Source organism: Salmo salar, chromosome ssa15 (genome assembly GCF_905237065.1).
Source record: "Salmo salar chromosome ssa15, Ssal_v3.1, whole genome shotgun sequence".
Lineage (NCBI taxonomy): Eukaryota > Metazoa > Chordata > Actinopteri > Salmoniformes > Salmonidae > Salmo > Salmo salar.
The window spans coordinates 92,393,098-92,402,467 of NC_059456.1; the positions used below are offsets into that span (position 1 = coordinate 92,393,098).

General features: G+C 40.8%; 1 protein-coding gene across 1 annotated transcript; it reads left to right on the forward strand.

The window, feature by feature from the left end:
• The first annotated feature begins 3,752 nt into the window (after window positions 1-3,752).
• On the forward strand, window positions 3,753-8,497 carry LOC106572608 (acyl-coenzyme A diphosphatase FITM2). The gene is made up of 2 exons (XM_014146941.2): window positions 3,753-4,022; window positions 6,711-8,497. The coding sequence occupies exons 1-2, from the start codon at window positions 3,850-3,852 to the stop codon at window positions 7,291-7,293; spliced, it is 756 nt and encodes a 251-aa protein (XP_014002416.1). The 5' UTR covers window positions 3,753-3,849; the 3' UTR covers window positions 7,294-8,497.
• The last annotated feature ends 873 nt before the right edge of the window (window positions 8,498-9,370 follow it).

Here is a 9,370-nt window from a genome sequence, read left to right on the forward strand (position 1 = left end):
TTCAGCGATGTATCTGATCTGTGTATGTGCTAGCACCAGCTGAGCGAGTCTCCCTCTTTAGCGTGAGTGAAGCGTGTTCGGAACAACTGTATGTATTCGTCTTTTAGAAGTAGTTTTCACATACACTTTTATATGTCCGAACTCAGAATCAAATATGCTTCCCAAAAATAACATGTTCGCTGTGGTAGAATGTTTATTTGATTTCCATTTTAGAGTGCCATCAGGTAGCCTGATTTCAGATATTTCCATGTAAACAGAGATTATTAGGGAAATCTTTCTTCTTGCAATGCATGTAAACGTTTTAATTAATCTATTATATTAATCTGACTATCCACAGAACCAGAGGTAATCTTGTTGGATGACAATTTGCATCATAAAGAAGGATTGTATCAGAACAATAAAGTCCTGATCTGTCAGAACCCGAGACTATCTATTTGGACTGCAACATTCTACAAGAGGAAATTGATCGAAATATATTAGTACCTCTTTAGGTGGCATGAACATCTGAGCACCTGCATATATCTTAGGGGTTAAGCTTGAAAATGTGAGATTGAAATCGCACTAACATGTAGGATACACTATTCTATGAATGGAACACAATATGGGGTCATTCAGAGTGAAAATTTAACTGTTCTTGTCATTAGGTTTGTGATGGGCTAATTGTGCACTTTTTTCAGTGATGTGATGTGAAGTCAGAGGATGAAGACAAGGAGGTGCAGCCTTGCTCCTCTACCATGGCAGCTAATGGAACTTGGTAAGGGATCATTCAGAGCTAAACAAATGTACTATTCTTCTCATTGGATTGCTGATAGGCTTTTTTATATTTCTAAGTGAAATAAAGTCAGAGAAGGAAGTCCAGGATACGGAAGCCCAGCCTGGCTCATTCAGGCTTGCCAGAATCCCCCCCCCCCCTCGCTTGAACGCCCACACACTAAATTCTTCATTGCTGCGACTTGCTTGCTAGTTGAGATTTCTGCTCTCCATTGTCAGTTTAGCCTACATTTCACTGATCTTAGTAGCAGAAAGCATTTTATATTTGTGTCCTTCAAGGCAGCTGTCAATTATCATGTTAGGCTGCGTTTCATAAAATATTTTGGTGTCCATATACCATTGTATGTACGGTGCATTCGGAAAGTATTCAGACCCCTTGACTTTTTCCACATTTTGTTAAGTTACAGCCTTTGATAATGTATTAATAAATAAATAAATAAATAAAACATCTCAGCAATCTACACACAATACCCCATAAAGAGAAAGCGAAAACAGTGTTTTACAAATGTTTGCTGATTTATTACAATGGAAATACAGAAATACCTTATTTACATAAATATTCAGACCCTTTGCTATGAGACAAAATTGTGCTCAAATGCATCCTGTTTCCATTGATCATCCTTGAGATGTTTCTTCAACTTGATTGGAGTCTACCTGTGGTAAATTCCATTGATTGGACATGATCTGGAAAAGCACACACCGGTCTGTAAGGGGTCCTACAGTTAACAGTGCATGTCAAAGCTAAAACCAAGCCATGAGGTCAAATGAATTGTCCGTAGAGCTCCGAGACAGGATTGTGTCGAGGCACAGATCTGGGGAAGGGTACCAAAAAATGTGTGCAGCATTGAAGGTCCCCAAGAACACAGTGGCCTCCATCATTCTTAAATGGAAGAAGTTTGGAACCACCAAGACTCTTCCTAGAGTTGGCCGCCCGGCCAAACTTAACAATCGGGGGAGAAGGGCCTTGGTCAGGGAGGTTACCAAGAACCTGATGGTCACTCTGACAGAGCTCCAGAGTTACTCTGTGGAGATGGGAGAACCTTCCAGAAGGACAACCATCTCTGCAGCACTCCACCAATCAGGCCTTTATGGTAGAGTGGCCAGACGGAAGCCACTCCTCAGTAAAAGACACATGACAGCCCGCTTGGAGTTTTCTAAAAGGCACCTAAAGGACTCAGACCATGACAAACAAGATTCTCTGGTCTGATGAAACCAAGAGTGAATGCATTGGCCTTAATGCCAAGCGTCACGTCTGGAGGAATCCTGGCACCATCCCTACGGTGAAGCATGGTGGTGGCAGCATCATGCTGTGGGGATGTTTTTGAGTGGCAGGGACTGGTAGACTATTCAGGGTTGAGGGAAAGATGAATGGAGCAAAGTACAGAGAGATCCTTAATGAAAACCTGCTCCAGAGGGCTCAGGACCTCAGACTGAGGTGAAGGTTCACCTTCCAACAGGACAACGACCCTAGGCACACAGCCAAGGCAACGCAGGAGTGGCTTCGGGAGAAGTCTCTGAATGTTGTTGAGTGGCCCAGCCAGAGCCCGGACTTGAACCTGATCGAACATCACTGGAGAGACCTGAAAATAGCTGTGCAGCGACGCTCCCCATCCAACCTGATAGAGCTTGAGAGGAACTGCAGAGAAGAATGTGAGAAACTCCCCAAATACAGGTGTGCCAAGCTTGCAGCGTTATACCCAAGAAGACTTGAGGCTGTAATCACTGCCAAAGGTGCTTCAACAAACTAGTGTAGTGGAGCGGGTTAAGAGTTTCAAGTTCCTTGGTGTCCACATCACCAACAATCTACTTTGATGCAAACACACCAAGACAGTTGTGAAGAGGGCACGACAATGCCTTTTCCCCCTTAGAGACTGAAAAGATTTGGCATGGGTCCCCAGATCCCCAAAAAGTTCTACAGCTGCACAATTGAGAGCATCCTGATGGGTTGCATCACCGCCTGGTATGGCAACTGCTCGGCCTCCAACCAGAAGGCTCTACAGAGGGTAGTACGTACGGCCCTGCACATCACTGGGGCCAAGCTTCCTGCCATCCAGGACCTATATTCTAGGCGGTGTCAGAGGAAGGCCCAAAAAATTGTCAAAGACTCCCATCACCTAAGTCATAGACTGTTCTCTCTGCTACCGCACGACAACCGGTACCGGAGCGCCAAGTCTAGGTCCAAAAGGCTCATAAGCCATAAGACTGCTGGACAACTAATCAAATTGCCACCAGGGCTATTTCCCAGTTCCGACTAATATGTGAACCCGGCATACATCTACGACTTGAATTGACTTTTCATAGCAGGTTAGGAGCGCAATTTTGCTAACCCTAACCCTTTTCCTAACCTTAACTATTTATATACATTTTTTTTACTTTTATTTCAATACATTCCTTACTCCACACATTTTCCCTGACACCCATGCATTCACTACTGTAAGTCGCTCTGGATAAGAGCGTCTGCTAAAAATGACTAAAATGTAAAAAAAAAAAAGTACTCATAACATTTTTATGCTTAGGAGGATGGGAAAATGGTCCAATTCACGCACTTATCAAGAGAACATCCCTGGTCATCACTACTGCCTTTGATCTGGCGGACTCACTAAACACAAATGCTTCATTTGTAAATGATGTCTGTGTTGGAGTGTGCCCCTGGCTATCCCTAATTATTAAAAAAATAACTATAAGTTGTGCCATCTGGTTTGCTTAATATAAGGAATTTTAAATGATTTCTTCTTTTACTTTTGATACTTAAGTATATTTTAGCAAATACATTTACTTTTGATACTTAAGTATATTTAAAATCAAACTTTTACTCAAGTAATATTTTACTGGGTGACTTTCACTTTTACTTAAGTCATTTACTATTAGGGTATCTTTACTTTTACTTCAGTATGACAATTGTTTACTTTTTCCAACACTGCTCTAATCCCCCGAGTCAGAACCGCGTGGAATATACCAGAGAAGAAGACATCCTGTCGTAACACCAAAATGCAACATTCAAAGAGTTCATTGGCTAGAGAGCGCTGATGTACCTACCAATCCCCAGATCATTCTTGTTCCAAGTGTCCGCATTTCAACATGGCAGCCGTGGATGTTATCGTGGAGAAGTTTGCAGCACTTTGGAGTATACGGTTTATCCGTGTTATATTGGCTGGGATTTTTTTTGCTATTTCAATAGTAGGATCCTTTGTAAATTGGACACAGCTCGTTCCGGAGACATATTTCAGCAACAGAAGAAATGTTGTCAATATGTAAGTAGTGGTTAGCCATTAGCAAACTAGGTAGCCACAATGACAGCTTGATTTAGACTGCTTGATAATCATTGAGGCTGTAGGCTAGCCACCTAACGTTAGCTTGCGAAGTGACAAACCCTTTCGAGCACAGCCATGATGGAAAAAAATAAAAATACTGTACAGCGGATAGGTGCAGACATTGAATTTAGGTAATGAATGACAAGTGAAAATATGCATTTTTACATACGTTTAAAATGCATATTTTCGGGACGTTGAAATCAGGTTCATTTTCGGTTCTGAATGAAAGTTGATAATACGTATTTCTCGGATGTTGGTTCTGATTGAAAGTAGAAAAGACTATGTCTATGTTTGGTCCAATTAAGGCTGGTCCAGACCGGACAAAATCTGAACCAAACATAAACATCTATGATTTGGTCCGGACTAGACCAAAAACCAATACATGCATACACCAATACATTTTCATACTTTTATCATACTACCCAGCTACCTAACTTCATCAGGAGTTATTGTGAGCCTATTTTGCAATGTGTTTACACAGTGGGAAATACAAAAGTATTTTGTTTTTGCTATGATCAGCTTGTCAAATATTGTCAGATACAAACTTGAACCACTGATCATGACAATGGGGTGAAATTCTTGGACAACAGTTGTGATTGTCCATTCTACTTTGCACAAGCGAGGCGCGCTGGGAATGTACAAGGGAAATATGTTGCGCCTCTGCCTTTGACAAAATGGGCACTGCTTATCACTGGGCGGTATCAAAGCTCACCTAAAAAGCCCTTATACCACTGGTTGAGAGATTGTCGACTACAAAATAATAGATTCCTCAACTCCTTGACTGTCGAGTCAAGTAGCGGAATCGACTCCTAAGATTCAGTATTTTTGCAACGGAGGATACTGAGTAGTTGCTATAGGCAACTTCAGAGAATACAATCTCTTGCATCTTTCACGGCAAAGAGAGAGCTCGCGAGGGAGAGAGATGGGAGCGGCGTAGGCAGGTCGGCCAGCAGGCCTACAGTCAGAACTGTGCGGTAAACAAAATATGTATAGGCTGTCACAATGCTGTAGGCTCTCGCAATTTCTTTGCTTGCAATGTCTCTCAAGTTCACTAAAGTAGGGTCTATCAATGAGTAGGCTGAAATATTCTACATGCAATAGACTGAACCATACACAGTACAGTATGAAGATAGGATAAAACTGCTTCTCCAATAGAAAAGGAAACAGTCACCGGGTCTAGCAGTCGTCTCACGCCAAACTCTGCATATATAGGCCGTCAAATCAAAGGCACTCCTTCAATATAAAGTTGTTTTTCACAAAAATGTCAGTTTGTCTTCACGAGTTTGGAGTAATAACATGTTCAACTACTTAAGACATTGGCCCGAATCAAGGTTGTGCCTTTAGATTTCAAGAAAATGTACAACTAAGGCATACTTTTTACGTCTTTCATGGACTTCTCAAACCCCAAACCTCTGCCTGGTCGGTTTGGTGTGTTTCGCAAGCATTCCCAGAAATCTTGCGATGTTGTGCCTCTGGATTTAGAAACTCTGTGACTGAACACACTCGCATCTTTCATAGCAAAGATAAAGAGCAGGTGAGCCAGCAAGGAATATTGATAATCTGTGTCTTTCAATGTCTTGGCTTGCAATGACTTGTAAATTCACCAAAAGTAGCCTAATCTATAATTTAATGTCAATGAGTATGGCTAAGCTACAATACATAGTGCCAAGTGAATTGAAGTTGAACATCGCCAAATGTGTCAGTTGAATTCGGCCTAAATGGACACCCTGGCTGGCTGTTGGTGTCCTAGAGCAATACATCGCAAAGCAGGGCATCCCCTCTAAACTTTTTGGAAGTTCACTTTCTCATCCATAAACGCATCTCAAGTGCAAGTACTGTTCAGCAGCTCAAATCTGCTGGATGGGTGGGGGCATACTTATTATGAAGGACATCTACCATGGATCGCTAAAATACCATGATGGCACTTAATATGCAGATATCGCTCCACCATTTCCTGGTTGCTAAAATTCTAATAGTTTGCCTGATTTCAGTTAATGTGACAAAACAAGCAGTAGAGTCATTGTACCATCTAAATATATTTGTATGTATTTCCCATCAACAACAAAAATTGTATTTTCAGTTGTTTGAATCTGGTGTACAAAACTAAAAGATTAAGAAAAAAGAAGCATAGAAATGGCGCATAGAACAGATCTACCGCTTCTTAGACTTGCATTCAATTAGAATGACAGATCTATAACTCACATTTCTATGCGAATGTGGTCAGGGTTAGTTAAATGGCAGGGTCGGTTTAATGGCCTGGGGATAGAAGCTGTTTATCAGTCTCTCAGTTGTAGCAGGGTGAACAGGTTGTGGCTCGGGTAGCTGAGGTCCTTGATCTTCTTGGCCTTCCAGTGACACTGGGTGCTGTAGATGTCCAGGAGGGCAGGCAGTGTGCCCCCTATGGTGCGTCAGCCCATCGCACCATCTTTACATTGTCAAGAAGGAGCGACATGGGGCTAAGATCGCTAGCTACAACAACCACTTACCAAATTCTTCTTCTAGGCTCACGTTAGACACACGTCAGCGAGAGAGTTTGCATGCAGCTATGTATTTACCAATACCTGCACTCTGGTTCTCAACTGTGTGTGACAGTGCTACCTAAATGACCACTTCCTGTATCTCTTCCAGGTATTTTGTCAAAGTTTCCTGGGGCTGGACCTTGCTGCTGTTGACACCGTTCATCCTCTTCACGTCATACAAGAACTTGACCTTTGCCCTCCGGCGACTGAGCTCATTGGTGGTGGCCACAGCCGTTTGGTACACCTTCACCAAGTTTTTTACCTACATCAACAATGCCACAAGTACCTGTCACGTTCCTGAATCTGAAGCCATGGATCAAGTCCCTCATGATGACATCACCTCATGCAGGAATGCTGGGGGTCAATGGTACGGCTTTGCCATCTCAGGACACTCGTTCATTCTGTCGTACTCTGCACTCATCATTGCCGAAGAAATGTCACCTATGGTGCACATGGTGAAGAAGAACAGGAATACTGTTTTGGATTTGTTATATGTTTCCCTTAATTGGATAGTAATCATCTGGATATGGATGTTTGTGTGTACCTCGGTGTACTTTCATTCTTTCCCTGAGAAACTTCTCGGGACAGTTTTGGGGATTGTGCCATGGTTTCTCACATATCGGATATGGTATTCAATGCCCTTCTCACCTGGTCTCCCATATCAGCCAAAAGAGCAGAGACAACTAGCTTAAAACTAGCACTAGGCTAGACCTCCTACTGTATTGACTCTGTAACATGTTTGACTGACACCTTCAAAACACTCAAGTTAAAAACATTGACATTCTTCTCACGTTCCAAGTTGACTGTTGTTGCCATTTAAAGATTGTTTTTCTTTCCTTCAGAAAGGTCATTGGACAGGGGGCCAGGGTTGGTTTGCACACGCCGGTCTCGACTCCCTGTGTGGCTGTAGGCAGCTGGTGTTCTTAAAATGACACTGATGTCATCTGAGAACAGTGCAGTGCATGGCGTTGATGTCTAGGCCTAGGCCTATCCACTAGCTAGTTGTCCCCAGGGTTGGGGTCAATTTCATTTCAATTTAGGCAGTAAACTGACTTTTTTAAAGAAAAAGGTGTGCACCCCAACCTAAAGAAAAATGAATTCACCACAACTCTGGGAGTTGTTTTTTTGTTGGTATACTTCATATTTTAAAAGCCCATGTTGTTGTGAAAGCCTTTGCAGTATGTGTATGTAGGGTTGGAGAGTGCCATTTTAGTCTTAGTTCATTTCAGGTTGTTTCAATTCTCATTATTTGATTTATGTGGAAATATATATTGGATAGAAATATATAAAGTAATCAATTTTAGTGGCAAATATAGTGGGGAACACTTGAGAATGTTTACACTTGAGAATGTTTACAATGAAATTGTGTAAGGTATTTTTAATTTTTTTGTGCTTTGCCAACTCATTTTATTGTAACACAACCCTCCAAATAGAAATGAGATCAGTTCTTATGTGGTTGTCCCACCTAACTATCTTAAGATGAATGTACTAACTGTAAGTCGCTCTGGATAAGATGATATCCTAACTGTTTTGTTTTTTTACAAATCATTAAGGACAACATGCAATTATTTCCAGAACCAAAAGATTCTAATCATATTATGGCTACTACTAGCTATAGATCTGACTACCAAGGGAATATTCAGCATGATGTGCAAGTAAAATAAAATGTATATTTAGTAGGTTGCCTGACAATGCATTATAACACTTCATAAGCAGGAGAATTGTCTGTTTTGCTTGGAATTGCGAAAAGCCAATATAGTACAAAATAAGATAAAATGCATTATTCAATCATGTTGAAATAACAATTCTGTAAACTGCAAGTTACATTTTTCATTTTCAGAATTTATTTTTCATTGATGACAACTGAATAAATTAAGGCTTATGAACAAACATCATCAAAAGCACTAAATAAATGCATATTTATAAATATAAAAATAAAAAATACTATTGTGAAATATAATGGCCACAAATAACAACTAGGATTACTCAACTTGTTGAATTCCTTGGCTCGAGAGTTATGTGAGCCATATGGAATAAATACATAATTTGCAGGAACTCAGTTTTAAGAGGCAGTGAATTATTGGTAACAATGGTGCTTGTTATAATGAAACCTAGACAAACACTGACAATGATGGGCTAGTTATGGAAATGTCATTTCTCAATTGGTCTCTGACATTGCACCCAGACAGTGTTAGTTTATGTATCAGTGAAAGTCCCAGGAAAAAACCCACAAATAAAGTGGATTGTAGACACACTTGATTTTAACTACTGTATGGCTAATTAGTTGAGTACTAGGCTAAATGTAAAAACTTGCTGACTTCCAACAACAACAAAAAAGCTCAAACTTAAGGTTTTCAAACCTGTGCCATTTTATGTTATTGTTGTTATACAGGCAACTACTGGTGTCAAATGTTCTTTCCATTACATAGATCTCCAAAGCTCAACATGAAGAAAACGCCAGACAGTTATTCAGTTGTGAATGTTTTCTTCTCACCAACAGACACCCAATGTGATGAGATGAACTGTGACTTCTCAACTTCCTGTTTTCAGATGAACTTGTGGGGCTGGTTTCCCAGACAAACATTAAGCCTATCCCTGGACTAAAAAATGATGTCAATGGAGATTCTCCGTTGAGCAGGCTATTTAGTCCAGGACTAGCTTTAATATGTGTTCAGAAACCGATTCCAGGTGTGTCTTGACAAGTATTCAAAGAGAAACCTTTATGTGAATCCAAAATTACACCCTATTCCCTACATATTGCACTACTTT